Consider the following 25,160-nt stretch of genomic DNA (forward strand, 5'->3'; position numbering starts at 1 on the left):
GCTTTATCTTGGCCAGGTCGCAATTGTAAATGAGAACTTGTTCTCAACTTGCCTACCTGGTTAAATAAAGGTAAAATAAATAAAAATAAAAAAGGGGTAGGCCTCTGCTTTTAGCCATTTTCTTTTTTTAAAGCCACAGTACCCTCACATTCTCTCACATAACACTTCCTGGTTTTACCTTAACACACCAAGCCCTTCACTGAGACATTTAAGGAGTGCATGGTGACTGAACAAATTGTCTGACAAAATCTATGGATAGTAGACTATGATTTAGTCTGTCAATAGGAATAGGAATAGAAATAAATAGGCTTCAACAAAAAGCCCTCTTGTTGTTAGTAGCCTTTTATTGTGAGGCCAATAACTCTGATAAATAGCTTCATTATGGGCAATGAAACATTTTGTTTTTATTCAAAACAATTATAGCAGTAGCACGCTTACCTCTGGTCCTCCTTTTCATCTTCAGGCTCTCCCTCTCAAACTGAACAGGACATCAGTAGGCCTAGTCCATGCAAACAAATATTACATTAAAAAATATATATATACTAAACCCTCTCCCTTACTAGAATTGAAAAAGCATGACCCTCCCTTTTCCTCCAGGTAAAATTCTGTAAATTGCAACCGCTCCCATAGCTATGTAAAATTGTATTACACCATAAACATTTTTAAGAAATATGTTTTTATTAAATTAATTATCTCGCGTGATACTGTATTTTCTTGTTAATGTCTCTTTAAATATGGTACGTTTAAAACGTAAATTATGACTACTACATATCCCAAGTTTCAATCCAAGAGGCCGGGCGCTGGCCGACGTCATCGTGTTTGGTTACCCCTTTTACCAATAAAATGCATCAATTTGGAAGCGCGTACTTCGAAAATGGTTTCATATTATCCAATCAGTGGTCTTTATTTAATTATTTGTAACGACAAACCAATCGAAGTTGTCGCTCTTCTCCTAGACGAATCGGAAGCTCGTTAGATAATAGCTGGGCGTACTCGTTTTTCGCCAATGAAATCGAAGTTGATGTTTAAACTCTGCGCGCGGGCGGTGCTTAGCAAATTTGGGAGGATCTCAAAAGTTGAGAGGGATGCATGCATGGATTTGAATTCATGCTATTAATTTCACAACACCCCATCAAGCTAGACAGCGCTCTCAAGCTGTCTTTTTGAATTAGACAAATTGATAATTCATTGGAATTACCATAGTTTATAACACAAGTTATATTTACTCGTATTTTGTTCACTGTCAGCTTTGTGGTTGCACAACTTAAACACTAGGGAGCTTGCTGTATTTAAGGTGATCTCTCCACGAAATGAAAGTAAGCGGTAAGTATCTCCGACTCAATTAGCTACGGTGTGAATGTGCCATCTAACATGTAAACGTTAGGTTAGAGAACTTGCATTGTGTTAGAGTGGATAGCATGAAAGTTTTATAACTACAGTAGAAAGCTGACTTGCTAACGTTAGCCGCTAACTAGCCTGCTAGCTAGCTATCTGTTATGGTTTGCTGATGTAATGATGGCTAGTTAGTTAGCTAGCTACTGGTACACAGCTTGGTGCCAGTACTAGAGCCAGTCGTTAGTTCAGTGGCTAACGTTATAAATGTGCCTTATTTGAAACTAAAGCATTCGTAACATTTATATCATAGTTAGCTGCGTTGTAAAGTCATTACATTTGTGTGGTTTTGAAAGCCCCGCAAATAGATAATTAACTTTTTGGATTTAAATCTAAGAAGCTTTACAGTAGATGTTAAATGTACCTAGTTTTGAGGAGGGAAATTTGGGCGCTGAGTTAAGCTGAACTCAAACATTAGCTAGAACTTGGCCAGCTAATTAGTCAAAATAGATTCCATTGGTTATAACTACCGATATATCATACAATTAATAATATATAAATTATATCTAACTGGGTCACTTTTGCCTAATTTGATTTAGTTTGAGCCAGCAAGCTGTAGCAAACGTAAACTGACTTTCAGGTGTGAATTACTGTCTCTTGTGCAGCATATAGATGAGAACTGTAAACAAATACTATTGAATAAACAGTGTATGAAACAATGTCAGTAATAAACGGTGTCCCACAGTTGGAGACTAAATGTATGGGGGCACTGTGTGAGTAGGAGTTAGTTTATTTGGAGGGTCAGTTGAGTTGGAAAGAGGGAGTTTTTTTTGCGGTTGATGGGTATCTGTATCTAAAATGGCAAGAGTGATTTAAAAAAGAAGTGTACTTCTCCCTCTCATCTTTAGTGCTACACTGTCGTTGTTCCAAATGCTTCACGGTTCCAGCACGGAAGCGAGTCCGGAAGCGTGTTCCAGCCCTAACACTGCTGTCTCTTCCCGAAGAGGTGCTTCTGTGTGTGCTCCAATGCCTCTCTGCTGAGGACCTGCTGGCTGTCAGAGCTGTGAGTCTCACAAACACACACACGGTCTTGTTTAACTAATCTTGTGGAGATATACAATTCAGTCCCATTTAAAATCCAATTTTCCCTAACATTAACCTGAACCAAATTTTGGTTTGTTTACTATTATTGTGGGTACTTCTGGTCCCCGCAAGTTAAAGACGTAAACACACACACTCTCTCTAACAATTGAACAGCCTCTGGAGTAAACATAATTTGAGGGAGTCTCTTCTGAACATCTTGTCACCACCTGAATTGGTGAGTCACAATGTGTATCAGTCTCCTCCTGTATACTCCTCCTTTAGCATGTATAAGGAATGTTATGTTTACTCAGTTATTGAAAGGAAGAAGAATATTTTGATCATGCATGGAGGATTGCCATGTTGGAGGCTAACTGAGGCATTCTGTTATCTCCCAGGTACACTCTCAGCTCCGTGACATCATTGATAACCACTCTAGTGTTTGGGCCCGGGTCAGTTTCAGGGATACCTGGCCATCCCCCAACACAGTCTGGCTCTTTGAGAGGTAGGATGGACTCCTCCCACACCCAAACCCTGACCTCGACTCTGTACATCTTCTAATGTCAGTTTCACATGAGGGAGACTGAAAGTGCGCATACATACCCTAATATGTTTCTCGGTTTCTGTGTCCTCTTTCAGGGCCGCAGAGAAGGGGAACTTCGAGGCAGCTGTAAAACTAGGGATTGCATATTTGTACAATGAAGGACGTAAGTCTCACTGCACTTGTCATCCATTGTTTCTCATTGAATTGGTTATGAGGTTGCTCAGTGATTGACATTGACCAAATCACTTAATCACAAATTAATTCCTGTATAATAATTACCCTCTTCTCTGTCCCAGCGTTGCTGAGTGATGAAGGGCGTGCCGACGTGTGCGGCCGGAAGGCGTCCCAGTTCTTCAGCCTGGCGGAGAGCCTGCGTTCCCCTACCGCCGACCCCTTCATCTGGGTGTTCATCCGCCCGCCCTGGTCCCCCACTGGGAGCTGCTGCAAGGCTGTGGTGTTTGACAGGCTCAAGGCGGAGTGTGAAACCAATGTGGTAAGTGTTTACCAGGCTAGGCCTGGTTGAGCTTGGCTGGGGAGATGGGCAGCCATTGACACAGCCAACCTCAGCAACCATCACTGTCCTCTCCCTTGGTTCCTATTGGAAAAACACACGTTTAGTATAATTAGAGGGCTGTTTTACCCATAGAAATATAATGAGTAATGTTGAATCTGTTTCCATGGTTGTGCCTTCCTGGTTTATTCACTCAGAGCTGTCCATCGTCTTTCCATCCATTATCAACACTGATTAAGATGTGTAAAGGCGGCAGGTAGCCTAGGGTTTTAAGAGGGTTGTGCCAGTAACCGAAAGGTTGCTGGTTCGAATCCCCGAGCCGACTAGGTGAATGCGCCCTTGAGGAAGGCACTTAACCCTAATTGCTTCTGTAAGTCATTCTGGGTAAGAGTGTCTGCTAAATTACTAAAATGTAGGCATCACACTGCATGGGAAGAAAGAGGTGCATTCGGAAACCTGTTGCTACCAAAAAAAGTCTGCCGAAGGCCAACAGGACCTTGGTAATGAAGACAAATGGGGAAAGACTTATGCTGCTTTGTGCAACGCTGTGTCTCGCCCCCCATTTATTTCTGACCAACGGACCCCGCCTTAAAGTTCCACCCCTTACAGCCTGTTTTTTCCTGTCCTCTCTTGTGGTGCCCTGCATGTATCGCCTCTGTTTTGTTGATTTTTATAAATAGACGAGCCTGTCTTTGCTCAATGGAATGAATGGACTTTAATGAAAAATCCAATGTTTCTATAAAAATAGTTTTGTAGACTAAGGTTGCGCTCTAACAATGCTTTCATTAGGCTACATTTTCACATTTTGCTGTTTTTTATTTTTTGTAGGAGAGGAGGGGTACTTTGCTGCACTGTCTGGCCAGAGTCCTCCAGCTTTTTGATGTAAGTGTACACACACCACTGCAAGTCTTCCAGAAAGGCAGAGGCGTTAGTGTGGTGATTTCTGTAGTGACAGCCGTCATCCATTTCTATGGTAACCAAACCAAAACACAGTTCGTTAGTTTCTGATGAGGCTGTGAAGACACTGTCGCCTTCTAGGCAGCCCTGCTGGTCATCAGCCCAGTTAGGATAAATGTTTTCTCCCTCTTCTTCACTGATTGATTGCTTGCTACGCACCTCATTGTTTCTGCTCTCCCATGAACCCACACAGATCTTTTAAAGCAGCTTTGTTTCAGTAATAATTTTACATACCAACAATTCTTGATGACTCTGACATTCATTCAGGGGTTGTTATGTGTACAGTTGAGGTCAGAAGTTTACGTACCCTTAGTCTGGAGTCTTTAAAACTCGTTTTTCAACCACTCCACACATTTTTTTGTTCACAAACTATAGTTTTTGCGAGACGGTTAGGACATCTACTTTTTGCACAACACAAGTAACACTTGGGGACACTTGCGTCCCACTTGGCCAAAAGCCAGGGAAAATGCAGCGAGGCAAATTCAAATAAAATGATATAAAAATCAACCTTTCATTAAATCACACATGTAAGATACTAAATTAAAGCTACACTCATTGTGAATCCAGCCAACATGTCAGATTTTAAAAAGGCTTTTCGGCGAAAGCATAAGAAGCTATTATCTGATGATAGCACAACAGTAAACAAAGAGGGTAGCATATTTCAACCCTGCAGGCGCTACACAAAACACAGAAATAAAATATAAAGCATGCCTTTGACTAGCTTCTTCTGTTGGCACTCCAATTATGTCCCATAAACATCACAATTGGTCCTTTTGTTCGATTTATTCCGTCCATATATATCCAAAATGTCCATTTATTTGGCGCGTTTGATCCAGAAAAAAACAGCTTCCAATTTGTGCAATGTCACTACAAAATATCTCAAAAGTTGCCTGTAAATTTTGCCAAAACATTTCAAACTACTTTTGTAATACAACTTTAGGTATTTTTAAACGTTAATAATCAATCAAATTGAAGATGGGTCTATCTGTGTTCAATACAGGAAGACAACAAACCAACGCTACTTTAAACAGTGTTACGCAGTTCCTAGATGGCCGTACTTCTTCATTGCACAAAGGAATAACCTCAACCAAATACCAAAGACTGGCGACATCCAGTGGAAGCGGTAGGAACTGAAAACAAGTGAAAATATTGTTTCCCAATGAGAACTCACTGAACAGACAGAGACCTAAAAATTAAAAAAAAAAAAATCTGAATGGTTAGTCCTTGGTTTTGCCTGCTACATAAGTTCTGTTATACTCACAGACATGATTCAAACAGTTTTAGAAACTTCTGAGTGTTTTCTATCCAAATCTACTAATAATATGCATATCTTATATTCTTGGCATGAGTAGCAGGAAGTTGAAATTGGGCACGCTATTTATCCAAAAGTGAAAATTTTACCTTAAAGCTTGGTCGCAAATGGGTCTTCCAAATGGACAATGACCCCAAGCATACTTCCAAAGTTGTGGCAAAATGGCATAAGGACAACAAAGTCAAGGTATTGGAGTGGCCATCACAGAGCCCTGACCTCAATCCTATAGAAGATTTGTGGGCAGAACTGAAAAAGCATGTGTAGGCAAGGAGGCCTACATACCTGACTCAGTTACACCAGCTCTGTCAGGAAGGGGCCAAAATTCACCCAACTTATTGTTGGAAGCTCGTGGAAGGCTACCAGAAACGTTTGACCCAAGTTAAACAGTTTAAAGGCAATGCTACCAAATACTAATATAGTGTATGTAAACTTCTGACCCACTGGGAATGGGATGAAAGAAATTAAAAGTTGAAATGAATCATTCTCTCTACTATTATTCTGAGTATTTAATGTGCTGTTTGAAACACTGACTATTGAAACCTGGTTTAATCTGTGTTTCAGGAGGAGGACAAGCGCGCCGAGGCCCTGACACTACTTGAAGAGTCGTCTCAGTCGGGCTGTCTACAGAGTGCTTACCTGCTTTGGGAACATAACCGTAAAACCGCAGTGAGTTTCCCTTCTCTCTGGTTCTCCACATCTCAAAAGCCTTTGTTAATGTTACAATGTATGTTGTGTAGTTAAAGGGTGTAAAATGTGATATAAAACCCCTGTTGTGTTGATGTTAGTCAAAAAACTACCTCATAACGTACTGTGGTCCTGTGCTGTCTTCTCAGATGGCCGACCCAGGCAGGTATCTCCAGTTCATACGCACGCTCAGGGACTACGCAGCCAAAGGATGCTGGGAAGCACAGGTGTGTGTCTATTTGGCTTTGTTTACAGAGGCAGGCCAATTCTGATTGGTTTATATATAAAATCAGCTGTTTCCAGCTACAATAGTCATTTACAACAACGCCTACACTGTAATTGATGTTTGAATGGACAAAAAAATATGCTTTTCTTTCAAAAGCAATGAAATGTCTACGTGACCCCGAACTTTTGAATGGGTGTGTGTGTGTATAATCAGCAAAAAAAGGAACGTTTATTTTCTGCAAACTTAACATGTGTAAATATTTGTATGAACATAACAAGATTCAACAACTGAGACATAAACTGAACAAGTTCCACAGACATGTGACGTGATTGAATGTGTCCCTGAACAAAGGGAGGGGAGGTCAAAATAAAATGTAACGGTCAGTATCTGGTGTGGCCACTAGCTGCATTAAGTACTGCAATGCATCTTCTACTCACAGACTGCACCAGATTTGCCAGTTTTTGCTGTGAGATGTTACCCCACTCTTCCACCAAGGCACCTGCAAGTTCCCAGACATTTCTGGGGGGGAATGGCCCTAGCCCTTACCCTCTGATCCAACAGGTCCCAGGCGTGCTCAGTGGGATTGAGATCCGGGCTCTTTGCTGGCATTGCAAACACTGACATTCCTGTCTTGCAGGAAATCACGCACAGAATGAGCAGTATGGCTGGTGGCATTGTCATGCTGGAGGGTCATGTTAGGATGAGCCTGCAGGAAGGGTACCACATGAGGGAGGAGGATGTCTTCCCTGTAACGTACAGCGTTGAGATTGCCTGCATTGACGACAAGCTCAGTCTGATGATGCTGTGACACACCGTCCCATACCATGACGGACCCTCCACCTCCAAATCGATCCCGCTCCAGAGTACAGGCCTCGGTGTAACGCTCATTCCTCCGACGATAAACGCGAATCCAACCGTCACTGTCTGGTCTTGTGACGGTGGGTTGGTGCCCATAGGTGACGTTGTTGCCGGTGATGTCTGGTGAGGACCTGCCTTACAACAGGCCTACAAGCCCTCAGTCCAGCCTCTCTCAGCCTATTGCGGACAGTCAGAGCACTGATGGAGGGATTGTGCATCCTGGTGTAACTCGGGCAGTTGTTGCCATCCTGGACCTGTCCTGCAGGTGTGATGTACAGATCCTGTGCAGGTGTTGTTACACGTGGGCTGCCACTGCGAGGACAATCAGCTGTTTGTCCTGTCTCCCTGTAGCACTGTCTTAGGTTTCTCACAGTATGGACATTGCAATTTATTTCCATGGCTACAGCTGCAGTCCTCATGCTTCCTTGCAGCATACCTATCACACAGATGAGCAGGGACCCTGGGCATCCTTCTTGTGGTGTTTTTCAGAGTCAGTAGAAAGGCCTCTTTAGTGTCCTCGGTTTTCATAACTATGACCTTATTTGCCTACTGTCTGTAAGCTGTTAGTGTCTTAAGCACCGTTCCACAGGTGCATGTTCATTAATTGTTTATGGTTCATTGAACAAGCATGGGAAACGGTGTTTAAACCTTTTACAATGAAGATCTGTGAAGTTATTTGGATTTTTACAAATTATCTTTGAAAGACAAGGTCCTGAAAAAGGGACTTTTTTGTTTGTTTTGCTGAGTGTGATATATATACACACACTTCCATTCAAAAGTTGGTCATTTAAATATTCCTTGTTTTTGAAAGAAAAGCAATAAAGGTTTGTCCATTAAAATCACATCAAATCGATCAGAAATACAGTGTAGACATTGTTAATGTTGTAAATTACTACTATTGCTGGAAATGGCTTTTAAAAAAGCCAACTGTTATATGGAATATCTACGTAGGTGTACAGGGGCACATTATCAGCAACCATCACTCCTTTGTTCCAATGCCACGTTGTGTTAGCTAATCCAAGTTTATCATTTTAAAAGGCTATTTGATCATTAGAAAACCTTTTTTGCAATTATGTTAGCACAGCTGAAAACTGTTGTCCTGATTTAAAGAAGCCATAAAACTGTCCTTCTTTAGACTAGTTGAGTATCTGGAGCATCAGAATTGGTGGGTTTAATTACAGGCTCAAAATGGCCAGAAACAAATAACTTTCTTCTGAAACTCGTCTATACTTGTTCTGAGAAAGTAAGGCTATTCCATGCGAGAAATTACCAAGAACCTGAACATTTCTGTGTACTACTCCCTTCACAGAGTAGCGCAAACGGACCCCAACGAGAATAGAATGAGTGGGAGGCCCCGGTGCACAACTGCGCAAGAGAACAAATACATTAGTGTCTAGTTTGAAAAACAGATGCCTCACAAGTCCTCAACTGGCAGCTTCATTAAATAATACCTGCAAAACACCCGTCTCAACGTCAACCGTGAAGAGACGACTCCGGGATGCTGGCCTTCTCAGCCATATCTCAGACTGGCCAATTAAAAGGAAATGATTCCTATGGGCAAAAGAACAAAGACACTGGACAGAGGAAGATTGGAAAAAAAGTGTTATGGACAAACTAATCTGAGGTGTTTTGATCACAAATAATATTTGTGAGATGCAGAAAAGATGATGGCGTGCTTGATGCCATCTGTCAAGCATGGTGGAGGGCATTGTGATGGTCTGGGGGTGGTTTGGTGGTGATCTCCCATAAAGTGGGAGATTTGTACAGGGTAAAAGGGATCTTGAAGGAAGGCTATCACTCCATTTTGCAACGCCATACCCTGTGGACAGTTCCTCATTGGAGCCAACTTCCTCACACAACAGGACAATGACCCAAAGCACAGCTCCAAGCAATGCCATAACTGTTTAGTGAAGAAGCAGTCAGCTGGTATTCTGTCTATAATGGAGTGGCCAGCGCAGTCACTGGATCTCAACCCTATTGAGCTGTTGTGGGAGCAGCTTGACCATATGGTACATAAGAAGTGCCCATCAAGCCAATCCAACTTGTGGGAGGTGCTTCAGGAAGCATGGGGTGAAACTGCTTCAGATTACCTCAACAAATTGTCAACTAGAATGCCAAAGGTCTGCAAGGCTGTAATTGCTGCAAATGGATGATTCTTTGACAAAGCCAAGTTTGAAGTACAAATCATTATTTCTAACTTCTTGACTCTATTTCCTATTAATTTCTGATGGATAACAATGACATTTCTAAGTGACCCCCAAATATTTGTACGGTTGTGTGTCTATATCTCTCCAATGGCATAGACATGATAATGTAGCCGTTGACTAGAACAGGCAGCCCAAATCCACACAGACAAAATATATGGTTTTGTTTATTCTCCCAACCATTTAAAGTGGATTAATCATTGAGGATGTTACTGAGCACAGGTGTTTTTTTTTTTTTAACATTCTCCCTCCTGTTGCGCTTGCTTGGCAAGCCTGACATGACTTTTGACCCTTTCTCTCTCTGTGTGTGTGCACGCTTCCAGCTGTCCCTGGCCAAGGTGTGCAGCAGTGACAACCCGCTGGGTCTGGAGCAGAGGGCCTGTGCCGACCTTGTGGCCCAGCTGTTTCGCTCCTGTCCCCCCGTGCCCCGACGCAGGGCGGAGGAGGTGCTCCGACAGGGCATCAACGACACCATGAGGTAACCTACCGGTTTGGTCTGGAACTGACTGTACCCACACTGAAGTTCACTTGACTTTGTGCCAATTGTGTTGTTTTATCAATTTTGGTTAATGGCTCGTGTTAAGGGAAAATATCCTTTATTTGAAGGGGCTTTCAAAATTCTAAGCACTCTTAATGACTTGCCTAGTAAAATATAGGTAAAAAAATGCTATTTACGATCATAACCACATTTTTCTAGGTACATAACATTATTCATCTCTCTCCCCTGTGCATCTCCTCTCCCCTCACTAGGTACATTAGTGTTTCTCTCTCGTGTGTCCCCCCTTCTCTAGGTACATAACAGTATTCATCTCTCTCTAGATACATCCTGGTGGACTGGTTGGTGGAGGTAACCACCATGAAGGACTTCTCCAGCCTGACCCTCCACGTGACGGTGGGCTGTGTGGACCGCTACCTGGCCCTGCGCTCCGTGCCCAAGGCCCGCCTGCAGCTGCTGGGCATCGCCTGCATGGTCGTCTGCACGCGGTACGAGACAGAAAAACGTTGGAGGTGGATGTAGCATCATTCGGGTTGGGACGTTCCTGTAATTTTCCCAAAATGCCCAGGTTTTCCACATCCTGGTTGGAAATGTTGCATCCTGCTTATTCCTTCCTGATTTTGGGAAAGTAGCTGTTTGTTTGCAACCCGAAGCATGATACAAAGTAGTCAGTATTTTATCCTCTGTAGTCTGCCCCGATGTACAGTACTTCTTTATTCACTGGATCAGCTTTAGCTAAAGGCGGGTGCTCAAGTGCAACAAAACCTCTTTCTGAGGGGTTTTCAATGTTCAGAATTATGAGACTGTACGGAAACCAGCGTTATAATTACTGGACTAGTTCAGGTTGTTTTCTGCCTAATGAATATGACCCACGTCTCCTTCTCTAGGTACATCAGTAAGGATATCCTGACCATCCGGGAGGCGGTGTGGCTCACAGACAACACCTACAAGTATGAGGACCTGGTCCGCATGATGGGGGAGGTCATCTCTGTGCTGGAGGGCAAGATCAGGGTGAGCAGAGTCTATACCCATCTTATGTCAACATGTTTAGTCTGCCCTGATGATGGCACCTGTGTTTGTTTCATCAGCTTGGGTTAAAGGCATCTGTTGAAGTGAAAATATATACTTTTTTTGGGGGGGGGGGGGGTTCAAAATGATCAACTCTCTTTAGTCCTGTCTAGTCATTTTTATTTCTATGAGTTTGACTCATTTGGTGTTGTCTCAGCAGACTCCCACTCTGCTGGACTACGGCCAGGTGCTGCTGTCTCTGTTACCCCTAGAGCGGCTCAGTGTCCACCTGTTCAGCTACTTGTGTGAGCTCACCTTGCTCTACTCAGCCCTCACTACATACTCCTCAGCCCACCTGGCCAACGCCATCCTGCTGCTCACACGGGCACTGCACCACTACGGTAAGGCGGGCAAACAGGCAGTCTACGGTTGTGTCCCTGTAGTGCACTATATAGGGAGTAGGATGCCATTTGGGACACAAGCCATTTGTCTTCTAAACTCTGTCTACAAACTGATATGTAATCTACCCCGATGATGTCTTTCTGTATTCACTTGATCAGCTTCGAACTGAAGTGTAACAAAACAATATTTCTGAAGGGGTGGTCTTCAAAATGGAGAGTTATCTAAGTGCTGTATCCCCAGTCCCAAGGGAGTTGCTCAGTAACCATACATGACACACACACACACTGTTGACCTAGGTTTTCAAGCACCCCTAGAGCAGTGGTATTCAAACCTTTTCAGCAGGGACTCCATTTTTCTTCCCAGCAGAACTTCTGGGGATCCCATTATTTTCAACATTTCTTGCAACCCCAATTTTTTGGGGGGCCAACACTGTAGTTCCCTGTTACCCACCCTTTGAATACCTAGTCTAGTTCATCAGCTTCTCATTAAAACTTCTGAGCCGTTATTTTAATATTTGTTGAACAGTTGGACGTCATATCAGTCTTGATGCTCTAGTGTGTCGCCTTGACCCCTGCTCTAGTGTGTCGCCTTGACCCCTGCTCTAGTGTTTCGCCTTGACCCCTGCTCTAGTGTTTCGCCTTGACCCCTGCTCTAGTGTGTCGCCTTGACCCCTGCTCTAGTGTGTCGCCTTGACCCCTGCTCTAGTGTGTCGCCTTGACCCCTGCTCTAGTGTGTCGCCTTGACCCCTGCTCTAGTGTGTCGCCTTGACCCCTGCTCTAGTGTGTCGCCTTGACCCCTGATCTAGTGTGTCGCCTTGACCCCTGCTCTTCCTCTCTGCATTGCAGCTCCCATCTGGCCCATCCAGCTGGCTGAGTATACAGGCTTCTCCAAGCAGGACCTGGTCCCCTGCACTTTACTACTCTATGTCAAGTGGTAAGTTATAATACCACGGACGTCCTAGAAATCACTATAACCGGTTATTAAACAGTTCTATATGCATACTAGATACAAGGGCTAATGTTAGTCTGGGTTAGAAAGTCTGTCCTCTCTTGTACTGTTCTTTCTCCAATATTTGTTCCCTCTATTTCTCTCCCTTGTAATCCAATGCCTGACAAACAAGGGCTGCTCGCTGGCTTGACTTTGTTCTCATGAGGGTTACCAAGGTGATAGAGACATATTGGCGGAGGAGGGTGGGTGTGTAGCTGTGAAGGCAAACCCTCACACTCCACTGCTACAAATACACTGTAAAAGTTGATTGGCTAGAGAGATTTGACCTCGGTGTCAAATCTGTGTCAAGCTGATAGTTCGAAGATGTCAGCAATTACATACTAGAGAGAAGAAAATCCTCCATACTGCAATTGCCAGTATGGCTTGTTTTATGAAGTTTACACATCGTCCAGCCTTAGTCTAAGAGCTTTTATGGCTGTTCATTGTTGACTGAAACCAAGCTGTTTCTATTTTAGCTTGCCTGCTGGTTGTGGTTGTAAACAACCTTGTTAGCATGCAGGCTAGCTGTGGTGAGTATCAATAGCCCCTCTTCCTGGAGATCCCCATTGTCCCTCAGCAGCCCATCCTGCTATCAATTAGTATTCTAGCAATTAGCATTTCTCCCCCTTTTTTCATTCTGTTACTAGTTAACACAGCCTCAAAGTCATAAACCCTGCCTATTTAAAATCTCTTTTTTTTTTTTTTTTTTTAAGAATTAAAACCAGACCTAAAACCACACTGCTAACCTTGTGCCCAATCCTAACCTTAAATTATGTTGTATGTTTATAGCTAAATTTTACTTTGGGGCTGTGTTATGTAGTGGAAGAAAAACAATTCTGGGAAGCAGCAATAGGGGAATGACAGACGGCGGTTAGTTGTGCTAATTCACTAGTCGCTAATTAGCGCTGTCAGCGTATGATTAGAACAAATCATTCGCTTGTTTAAGATTTTTTATACTTGTAGTCTTCGTTAGGGGGAATAAGGCAACACTAGTGCATACAGGTGTGTTATTTAGAATGTGTTTGTGAGAAGACATCTTTATATAACTTACTGAGATGTTTTTTTTCCATTCCTCGGTTCGTCATCCACACACAGTAGTCAATGTGAAGTGCTATTTAAAGGACTGCTCCAGTATTATTACAATCCTGAAGTGTTCTCTGGGCACCATTACTGTAGAACCCCCTGCAGGTCAGAAAGGTAGCAGTTCTGATGAATGCCATGCTTCTTTTCAATATGAGTGTGATTTCCAGCAGGTGAGGAATGCCAATCTCTATAGTGATTTTAGTTGAAGAGATGAAAGGTTGTGTTTTGGTCCTCTTAGCCCTTTTGATCAGGCTGGGTTTTTTCTGTCTGTGTGGTAGGTGGTTTTTACCACATGGGTGGTTAAGACTCCGCCCACTCACAATCTCCCTCACCCCCTCCCTCTCCTTCACGTCCCCGGCAGGAGGGCTGTCCGTTGCTGTCTCATTATAAAGCCAGTAAAATGCACCGACCGCTGTTTGTCTTTCACCACACACGTACAGAGGCCAGCTCCTGCTGTTCTACGTTTTCCCTCCTGCAGTTCTTTGAGCACACTGTAGAAAATCACATGAAGTCACATACTTATAAAGACAAATGAACAAAATAGTGTGGTGATTTCTTAGACTGTTGCTAGCCAGCGCTGCAGATAGACAAATTGGACAATGGTATTGATTACAAGATCAGGTTGTTTGTTTGTTTGTGGCTATGTCCTAAATGGTCTCCTATTCCCTAGTGCACATGTTTTCCAAGGTAGTGCAATGTGTAGGGAGCCATTTGGGACGCAGACTATCTGCTCCTGTTAACCACGACGTAGATCATCATTAGCGAAGGGCCGAAGTGACCCTGATGCAGAGGGCCGTAGGGGTGGGGTGTTGGCTGGGATCGAAAGGTGAGTGGGAGGGAGCTGGACCTAGGGTGTGTGTGGCAGGGAGGGGGGGGGTGTGTTTGCTAAGGACTGTGTGTGTGTGGGGGATGACTCACCCTGCACCATACTTGTGTGAGTCAGACTAGTGGGAGGCACTGCACTTTATTGACAACGTCCAATTTTCAAACAAAGTAATACCATATACTGATATGATTTCCCATTGGATGTAACACAGTTGGAAAACACAGACTGGATGATTAATCATGCTCCTCTCTTCTCTTTCATGTCCCTTTCTTCTCTCTTTCTTCTTTCTCCTCTCTCCTCTCTCTCTCTCTCTCTCTCTCTGACAGCTTCAGTAAGGATGTACCCAAAGACTACAGGCAGATGTCTCTGACAGGTGTCAAGCAGAGGTTTGAGGATGAGGCCTACCAACACATCAGCAAAGAAAAGGTGAGCTTGTCATCTCCTGACATGGACCGGTGCCTTTTTCTAGTATGTCAAGGAGAAGTGCACAGTGCTGCGCTGCTGGCCTGGATATTCTCCTCTTGGCTGTACTGGTGGTGTGCACATCGTAGCAAAACTAGGGATGGGAATTGCCAGGGACCTCGCAATATGACATTATCACGATACTTAGGTGCTGATATATGTATTGTGTATTATGTATCGGTGTATCGATGATCCAAACATTGGTCACTATATGTCTGCTACAGAGCGCATGAGAACGAGGTTTGATTGGGAAAAATAAATAAATAAATAGCTATAGGAGGAGAAAATAGTGAGGTTTTTGTACAGGTTCAGCCGACTAGTGCTAGCTAACGTTACCTAGTGTTCTTTCTTTTTTACAAATCAATATTTGGAGTCAAAATATCAATATAATGTTGTCCCCCCCCCCCCCATCACTAGGCAAAGAAAAACAAGATGTCCCTATTGGACAAATTCAGATAGTACCTCTCAGTTGAAGAGCTTTGTCTTCCAGTTCGTGCCTAGTTAACACTACCCTAACCAGTGTGTTTGTGTACCTGTGTTCTCTCCCAGGTGATTGATTTCAAGGAGCTGTGTCAGGTCCTGGAGGTCCCGGAGGTGGAACCCTACATGGTGCTGCCCAGCCCCACGGGCCAGCCAGCTGACATCCACACCTTCCTCTCCTCCCCCTCCAGCAACAGCAAGAGGTGGGTTCCTACGTTAAGCCACTCAAATGTGAGAGCAATATAATGATTACCGTGCTCTCTTTTATAGGCCAGGGAGGATTTTCCTCTGTCCAATCCTTGCCAAGTGTCTAGGCAGATTGTCAAAGCTAGGGGTTAATTTGGGATTGGGCAAGTGTGACCACTCTCACGTAGCCTTTTATGGTGGTTGTCCAGCGCTGGTCTCATCCAAAAAAGTGCTTTCAAACCAAACCTGTTTGTTTATGCTGTACTGAGTAATTGCCATCTGCCCACTAGATGACCACAATAAATATTAAACTTTGTCATCCTTTATGACTTTATTAACAATTTAAAAAACATTGATGAATAAACTAAACTAAGAAGACTCAGTAGCCCAGTCTCATCAAATAGGTTACATATTTTCATCTGCCCACTAGATGACCACAATAAATATTAAACTTTGTCATCCTTTATGACTTTATTAACAATTTAAAAAACATTGATGAATAAACTAAACTAAGAAGACTCAGTAGCTCGGTCTCATCAAATAGGTTACATATTTTCATCTGCCCACTAGATGACCACAATAAATATTAAACTTTGTCATCCTTTATGACTTTATTAACAATTTAAAAACATTGATGAATAAACTAAACTAAGAAGACTCTGTAGCCCAGTCTCATCAAATAGGTTACATATTTTCATCTGCCCACTAGATGACCACAATAAATATTAAACTTTGTCATCCTTTATGACTTTATTAACAATTTAAAAAACATTGATGAATAAACTAAACTAAGAAGACTCTGTAGCCCAGTCTCATCAAATAGGTTACATATTTTCATCTGCCCACTAGATGACCACAATGGAAATAAATATTAAACTTTGTCATCCTTTATGACTTTATTAACAATTTAAAAAACATTGATGAATAAACTAAACTAAGAAGACTCAGTAGCTCGGTTTCATCAAATAGGTTACATATTTTCATCTGCCCACTAGATGACCACAATAAATATTAAACTCTGTCATCCTTTATGACTTTATTAACAATTTAAAAAACATTGATGAATAAACTAAACTAAGAAGACTCAGTAGCTCGGTCTCATCAAATAGGTTACATATTTTCATCTGCCCACTAGATGACCACAATGGAAATAAATATTAAACTTTGTCATCCTTTATGACTTTATTAACAATTTAAAAAACATTGATGAATAAACTAAACTAAGAAGACTCTGTAGCCCAGTCTCATCAAATAGGTTACATATTTTCATCTGCCCACTAGATGACCACAATAAATATTAAACTCTGTCATCCTTTATGACTTTATTAACAATTTAAAAAACATTGATGAATAAACTAAGAAGACTCAGTAGCCCAGTTTCATCAAATAGGTTACATATTTTCATCTGCCCACTAGATGACCACAATAAATATTAAACTTTGTCATCCTTTATGACTTTATTAACAATTTAAAAAACATTGATGAATAAACTAAACTAAGAAGACTCTGTAGCCCAGTCTCATCAAATAGGTTACATATTTTCATCTGCCCACTAGATGACCACAATAAATATTAAACTTTGTCATCCTTTATGACTTTATTAACAATTTAAAAAACATTGATGAATAAACTAAACTAAGAAGACTCAGTAGCTCGGTCTCATCAAATAGGTTACATATTTTCATCTGCCCACTAGATGACCACAATAAATATTAAACTTTGTCATCCTTTATGACTTTATTAACAATTTAAAAAACATTGATGAATAAACTAAACTAAGAAGACTCTGTAGCCCAGTCTCATCAAATAGGTTACATATTTTCATCTGCCCACTAGATGACCACAATAAATATTAAACTTTGTCATCCTTTATGACTTTATTAACAATTTAAAAAACATTGATGAATAAACTAAACTAAGAAGACTCAGTAGCTCGGTCTCATCAAATAGGTTACATATTTTCATCTGCCCACTAGATGACCACAATAAATATTAAACTTTGTCATCCTTTATGACTTTATTAACAATTTAAAAAACATTGATGAATAAACTAAACTAAGAAGACTCTGTAGCCCAGTCTCATCAAATAGGTTACATATTTTCATCTGCCCACTAGATGACCACAATGGAAATAAATATTAAACTTTGTCATCCTTTATGACTTTATTAACAATTTAAAAAACATTGATGAATTAACTAAACTAAGAAGACTCAGTAGCCCAGTCTCATCAAATAGGTTACATATTTTCATCTGCCCACTAGATGACCACAATAAATATTAAACTTTGTCATCCTTTATGACTTTATTAACAATTTAAAAAACATTGATGAATTAACTAAACTAAGAAGACTCTGTAGCCCAGTCTCATCAAATAGGTTACATATTTTCATCTGCCCACTAGATGACCACAATAAATATTAAACTTTGTCATCCTTTATGACTTTATTAACAATTTAAAAAACATTGATGAATAAACTAAACTAAGAAGACTCTGTAGCCCAGTCTCATCAAATAGGTTACATATTTTCATCTGCCCACTAGATGACCACAATAAATATTAAACTTTGTCATCCTTTATGACTTTATTAACAATTTAAAAAACATTGATGAATAAACTAAACTAAGAAGACTCAGTAGCTCGGTCTCATCAAATAGGTTACATATTTTCATCTGCCCACTAGATGACCACAATAAATATTAAACTTTGTCATCCTTTATGACTTTATTAACAATTTAAAAAACATTGATGAATAAACTAAACTAAGAAGACTCTGTAGCCCAGTCTCATCAAATAGGTTACATATTTTCATCTGCCCACTAGATGACCACAATGGAAATAAATATTAAACTTTGTCATCCTTTATGACTTTATTAACAATTTAAAAAACATTGATGAATTAACTAAACTAAGAAGACTCAGTAGCCCAGTCTCATCAAATAGGTTACATATTTTCATCTGCCCACTAGATGACCACAATAAATATTAAACTTTGTCATCCTTTATGACTTTATTAACAATTTAAAAAACATTGATGAATTAACTAAACTAAGAAGACTCTGTAGCCCAGTCTCATCAAATAGGTTACATATTTTCATCTGCCCACTAGATGACCACAATAAATATTAAACTTTGTCATCCTTTATGACTTTATTAACAATTTAAAAAACATTGATGAATAAACTAAACTAAGAAGACTCTGTAGCCCAGTCTCATCAAATAGGTTACATATTTTCATCTGCCCACTAGATGACCACAATAAATATTAAACTTTGTCATCCTTTATGACTTTATTAACAATTTAAAAAACATTGATGAATTAACTAAACTAAGAAGACTCTGTAGCCCAGTCTCATCAAATAGGTTACATATTTTCATCTGCCCACTAGATGACCACAATAAATATTAAACTTTGTCATCCTTTATGACTTTATTAACAATTTAAAAAACATTGATGAATAAACTAAACTAAGAAGACTCTGTAGCCCAGTCTCATCAAATAGGTTACATATTTTCATCTGCCCACTAGATGACCACAATGGAAATAAATATTAAACTTTGTCATCCTTTATGACTTTATTAACAATTTAAAAAACATTGATGAATAAACTAAACTAAGAAGACTCAGTAGCCCGGTCTCATCAAATAGGTTACATATTTTCATGCAAAAAAATAATAATCTGCACAAAGAAAATCCGTTTTTATACCAGTGGTGTTTCTGCTGAACGGCCTGCGTGATGATGTAGTGCACACTATCTACCTTTTGGCTAAACCTTTCATGTACCGAATAAAACATCTAAAGTTCAGTGCATTTCCATGGCATTTTCCACTTCACTGGTTTTAGTTTTGTCAAAAAGCTGTGTTAAACAAACTATTCCTACCTGCAGGACATGAGATTATTATGGAGAAGACTGGGAATATTTCTATTAGTCAAGCATCGATCATCATGTCAACAGAATAAGACCCTCTATTTCTTGGGAAGGAGCATCAAGCTCATCACTGTGCACTTTCACCACCCTGTGACATTCATCATAACTTCCATCTGTAGCCTAATAAACTGCATGGTTTCTCCAGTCCTAGTGAGAGGACCACACACCATATCGCGTGACTCCAAGCTTACTTGGATAAATATGCTGTTTCTCTCCCCCAGGAGACGGGAGGAGTCCTTGCCTGTGCACCGAGGCAGCTTTGTGGCCACACCCACGGCTGAGCTGTCCACTCAGGAAGAGACCCTGGTGGGGGACATGCTGGACTGGAGCCTGGACACCTCATGTTCCGGATACGAGGGGGACCAGGAGAGCGAAGGAGAGAAGGAGGCCAAGGAGGGAGAGAGTGAGTGGAGGGTATCAACTATATGAGTTCTGATCATTTATGATCAGCTCTTTACCAGGGGTGTATTCACTAGGAACCAAACGGTGAGGGACCTGCCTGAATGTGTCCAATAAGAAACGCCTGTTTTTTGTTTTCCATTGCAAAGCTTGCACTCATGAATACACCCCAGCCCTATCTAGAGATGGGGGTTAATGGAAGACCAGTGTCATGCTGGCCATTCTAACTGGTGAACTAGATGTAGTGACATCACTATGTACTGGAAGACATAGTCAGACATTATTCTCCTTATGTGGGTACAGACCAGACTGCTCAGAGGCAGACACGCATGCAAAACGCTGCATCATATGATGCAAAATGCATCGTACCGGCGGCTGTATTTCTGTATTTGGAAAGTTGTATATCTTGAGAAATCTATTGCACAATTGTTTGACTACATCAGCAATGGACTAATGAAACGAATACAAAGAGTTTGTGTGACGTTTTCCTTTTAAGGCATCCATAATTGATAGTGACGGGGAGGAAATCGATAGTTGTGTATATCAATATTTCAGGATGATTATTATATCGATATTTGACTCCAAAGTATGGATTTGTAAATAAATGTAAAAACATAATTATTGACTGTAGCTAGCGCTAGTCGGCTCTACTGGTGCCAAAACTCCCGTAGCTTGTTTTCCACCTTTTAAAAAAATAACAATGATCAATATATTTTCAGCTCTTTTTTTTATTTATTTCCGTGACTGATCAAAACTCATTTTCTCATGTTCTCTTATCTGCAGCAGACATAGTGAGCAATATGTTGGCAACCTCAAATCGCAATACATATAGAATGTTAAATATAGAATTGTGTATCATGATATCGTGAGGTCCTAATAATTGACACTCACTATGATATGCTGCCAAGCTAACAGTATCTTATTCTGTGTAGCCTCTGTTCTGGCCATGACACTGGAGATAGCAACGGAGCCCGAGGACTCCAAACTGCACTGCCGAGCCCTCTCCAGCGACGATGACAGTTTCTGTGAGGGGAACAAAGAGGAAGAGGAGTATGAAGGGGAGGGGAGCGCCAGGAGCCGACCGCGAGAGCCCCTCTCCTCATTCATCACAACCGAATTCCACAGCTCAGGCTACTCCTCCGTCCAGAGTGCCAGCCCTTCCTCCAATTCCTCTTCACTCCTGATGCCCTGCACCTTCACGGCGCTGCCTCCGGACCCCACTCCAGGCTCCGCCTCCAGCATCACAGTGGCTCTGCCTGGGTTCCGCCTCCTGGTGCCGGTGCAAAGACCCCGGGCTGCAGCTCGCAAACAGGTAAAGAGGAAGAACGCAGCAGCTCACAGCGGAGGGGAGAGGGAAGGGGAGGATGAAGAGGTGGTATATGCCTCAAGTGTAGGTTTCCTAAGCCTGTAAGCACTGACTTGACTCACCGTTGAATGGATTCAGATGATTTTCTACCACCCTGCCTCAACTTCACCCTCTTTTGCCATGGTCGCGTTCATTAGGCACCAAACTGAAGACAAACAGACCCAAAAGTAAAGGGACTACTTGGACTTGTCCAATAAGAAATGATAATTTCTGTCTCCTGTTGAAAAAGTTTAAATGTTCCTGCCCTAATGAACACGACCCAGGAGCACTGTTCTGTCGTTGACAATATTCTTCATTCCATGAAGGCCTGAAATCTGCACTGGTTCCTGGAACATCATAAGATCACAAATACCTGTTGTAAGCTTTACACACAAACCCAAACGGTCTCTCCAGAATCCAGACTTTTTTTTAATTTTGTTACATTCCGCACGAGTAAACAGACATCTTCTGCTTGAGAAAGATCAGATGGCTCCCTCTCATATTTCACTGACTTCGCTTGTATCCCAAATGACACCCTATTCCCTATGTAGTGCACTACTTTGACCAGATTCGTACCAGATTCCTGTTCAAAAGTAGTGCACTGCATAGGGAAGAGGGTGTCATTTGTGAGACTACCTTGATCAGCCTAAAAACCATTGGAACAGCTCTTCACTATCCACCTCTTGACTTTGTTACAGTGCATTGATCCAGATTGTGTTCCGCGCTGGTCTCACACATTGACTTTTGCAACAACAACCTATCTCAGATGTCAAAGGATTGCAGCTACCACCTAAAAAGAGAGACACCTCATGAACCATTTTGAAATATGTCTGTATGAAGACTTTCACATGTGAAAAGAACCACAACCTGTATTGTTGACTGTATTTGATTACAATTATTAATCAATGCAACAGTTTTTTGTTTTGCTGTCTGCAACTCTTCTGATGTTGGGAGTTTCATGAATCCCCGTTTTATACCAGTGAAGAGATTCTGATATGCACTGCCTGTACAGAATGGTCAGGAGTTGGCTACTCTGTACTAGCCTGGGATCCAAACTGAGTAGTGAAACAAAGCCATGTTCAGTTTGGATTCCAGGCTCGATCTGTACTTTAGATATCTACTATTGTGTAGTCTAAAGCCTTATTTTGAGTCTGAATTTTCTCTGATCCATTTTTGTCATTTGTTTGTTCACATACCAAAGGTACTAAAACTTAATTGAGGGGACTATCGGTGGGTAAATAGCTTTTACCTGTAAAGACTGATAGTAATTCAAGCGTACGGAAATACATTCTTAGCTACAGTTTTGTATGTACTGTACATGTGCTACATGTACTGTACTGTTACTGTTTAGAGTTGGAGCACAGGAGAGAACCTATACTACAGGAGCAAATCAATTCTACAAGCTTTAACAAGAGAAAGGTATTGTTTCATTTGAAAACAGCATAACATTTTGTAGAAGCAGAACATTTCAGTCATCCCCACCACCCCTAACCTTTGACCCCATAACACCTAATTTCATGGGTGAGAGCCCATGATTACACCTGTCTGTTAGAAACCACTAAAATGTATGCCCTAGAAATATAATAGATGATATAGATTGTATTTCTATGGTTCAATCATCAGTGATGTCATCTGAACATTGAGCCATGAACATTGACCAATGAGGTCACAGTTTAGTAACTAAGAGGTGCACAGTGCGACATGAAATTTGAAGTTCAGAACATCTAACAAGTTTTGTCGAAGCAAGTCTATTCGTTTTGCCCACCGTTTCTCCCAATGGGTTCGTCTTGAATGAGGTCTGGCACTTCTATTGAATAAGGAGCGTTTGTTTTTCCACAGTGATGTTTTCTATGCTTGAACAATCAACTACTAATGTTATTCCATTAAGTGGAGTAGCATTGCCTCCTTTTGGGGAAACGGAAGTGAAGACACTAAAAGGCAAATGATTACTTGATGTGTTGATAAGTACTGTATGCCTACATCAGGACACGGAGTCCTTGGGCTCCGTCTGAAATGTCATCCTGTTCCATATCTAGTGCACTTCTTTTTCCCGCAGCCCCATTGGTCTCTGGTCAAAGTAGGGCACTGAATAGGGTGCCATTTCAGACACAACCCTTGTACACAAATGATTGTGACTGTAAATATGTTTTTAAAACTGTTAGGTCAGACTCTTATATCCCTGGTCTGTTATGTACATATGTAAATGTGGCGGGGGGGGAGAAAGAACTGTGACAATATGCCTTTTACTTGAAATTGGATGATTGGTTTTGGCTTCATTCCAAGAAGGACACGTCTTTTTCTACATAAAGGTTGACATTTGGCTTGTTTTTTTTTTTGTCTACATTGTACCATCAAGTGACTTGTGTGAAGATATTTCTGTGCACCCGGTATCAATTTCTATTAAAACAAGCATGTGGACTTGCAGATGTATGTGTTGAATATTTAGCTTTGACTGACACTCCCTCAACCTGTTCCACCCTTTTTAACTGCCCTGCCCAGGGAGCAGTACGACCGCCAGGGGGCCACACCCGGAGCGTTCACACACACATGCACTTGAATATTTTAATTGAACCCTTTAAGTAGGCAAGTCAGTTAAGAACATTCTTATTTACAATGATGGCCTACCCCGGCCAAACCCGGACGACGCTGGGCCAATTGTGCGACGCCCTATGGGAATCCCAATCAGGGCTGGTTGTGATACAGCCTGGATTCGAGCCAGGGTGTCTGTAGTGATGTCTCTAACACTGATATGCAGTGCCTTAGACTGCTGCGCCACTCTGTAGTTAAAAATACAGTATGTATGCACATGAATTTATGTGCAAAGAGTTGCACTGATGAGAAAGGGTTTATTTTCTTAATATCAAACTGATGGAAGTAAAGTATTCTTGCTTATATAATTATTGGACCATGCAATTGTCCCAAGTTTAAATGACTATACAATAGCACCCTAGCTACAGAATACCCAGAGACACACAAGTTTCATGTCCCCAAATGACTCCTGTATTTCGAAAGAAAAGAGAACATACGGTTAGTGCTATTCGGGATCATTGGGACGTCCCGGGCAGCAAGGAGCCAACTAAAACCCCACACACAGCTGGTGTAGGGTCATGTGACAGTAGACAGGATCAGGTCACGTGATTGCATCTGTTGACGATTGTATCTGGATTTGCACAATGAATTCGGCCTTTCACTGTGTCTGGTGCAATGTCATCGCCTCCCTAACTGGCGTTTACTGAGTAAATATAATACACACATTCACAGCCTAACGAACGCAACCCCGGGTGTTAAGTCGAAAGTAAACGGAGAGGACATGTAAAGCCATCGTTTTAAAAAGGAGGAATTGTATACGCTGACTAAGGAGAACCCATGAAGTTCACATATCGAGCCTTTCTTTTATAAGGTAAGGTTGCCTTGCATTTGGAATGATTCAATAAGGGTTTCATAACGTTATTTTGGGGAAAATATTTGTTTTGGACCTGCTTCACCAGTATTGGGGATTGTCGTTTGTCCAATCATTTAGGCCAAATAATTCGGTTGGACCAATAACGGTGAAGACCGGAGGGCATCATTTCTATAAAAAATACAGACGTATTATTTGCGTTACATCTATAATGTTTATATCAAGACCAACATCACTTGGATGTTTATCTTAGTTTAGTCAGCAACTGACGTTCAAATTTCACATGAACGACAAATCGTATATAATTACTGCATCAGCATTGCGTTTGTAAATGCATGAAAGGGGATACCTATTCAGTTGTACAGATTTAGGCATTCAGTTGAAATGTGTCTTCCGCAGGTAATGTCCTTTGTCTATCCCTTATATAATGATTTAAAATTAAACATTAAT

At 41.4% G+C, this 25,160-nt stretch overlaps 2 protein-coding genes across 4 annotated transcripts in view; both read left to right on the forward strand.

Annotated features, from left to right (window-relative positions):
• Positions 1 to 1,017: 1,017 nt before the first annotated feature.
• On the forward strand, positions 1,018 to 23,734 carry ccnf (cyclin F). Of its 2 annotated transcripts, XM_090197341.1 has the most exons (18): positions 1,035 to 1,323; positions 2,241 to 2,395; positions 2,590 to 2,650; positions 2,811 to 2,917; positions 3,052 to 3,119; positions 3,253 to 3,449; positions 4,296 to 4,349; positions 6,298 to 6,402; positions 6,570 to 6,647; positions 10,032 to 10,186; positions 10,528 to 10,692; positions 11,092 to 11,215; positions 11,433 to 11,613; positions 12,460 to 12,547; positions 14,837 to 14,936; positions 15,522 to 15,655; positions 19,788 to 19,969; positions 20,898 to 23,734. In XM_090197341.1, the coding sequence occupies exons 9-18, from the start codon at positions 6,570 to 6,572 to the stop codon at positions 21,374 to 21,376; spliced, it is 1,686 nt and encodes a 561-aa protein (XP_090053467.1). In that variant the 5' UTR covers positions 1,035 to 1,323; positions 2,241 to 2,395; positions 2,590 to 2,650; positions 2,811 to 2,917; positions 3,052 to 3,119; positions 3,253 to 3,449; positions 4,296 to 4,349; positions 6,298 to 6,402; the 3' UTR covers positions 21,377 to 23,734. The 2 variants fall into 2 exon arrangements, with proteins under 2 accessions (XP_036795014.2, XP_090053467.1); XM_036939119.2 differs by lacking the exon at positions 2,590 to 2,650 and having other exon boundaries at positions 1,018 to 1,323.
• A 630-nt stretch (positions 23,735 to 24,364) lies between these two features.
• The window catches only part of abca3b (ATP binding cassette subfamily A member 3b), an 84,693-nt gene continuing 83,897 nt past the window's right edge, over positions 24,365 to 25,160 (forward strand). Inside the window, exon 1 of one of the 2 annotated variants that reach the window (XM_090197342.1) lies at positions 24,365 to 24,710. The gene's annotated coding sequence lies outside the window, so the exon portion shown is untranslated. The remainder of the gene's footprint in view (positions 24,711 to 25,160) is intronic. The other variant, XM_090197343.1, reaches the window with a different exon arrangement.

This window comes from Oncorhynchus mykiss, chromosome 13 (genome assembly GCF_057628025.1).
Source record: "Oncorhynchus mykiss isolate SJ-2025 chromosome 13, ASM5762802v1, whole genome shotgun sequence".
Lineage (NCBI taxonomy): Eukaryota > Metazoa > Chordata > Actinopteri > Salmoniformes > Salmonidae > Oncorhynchus > Oncorhynchus mykiss.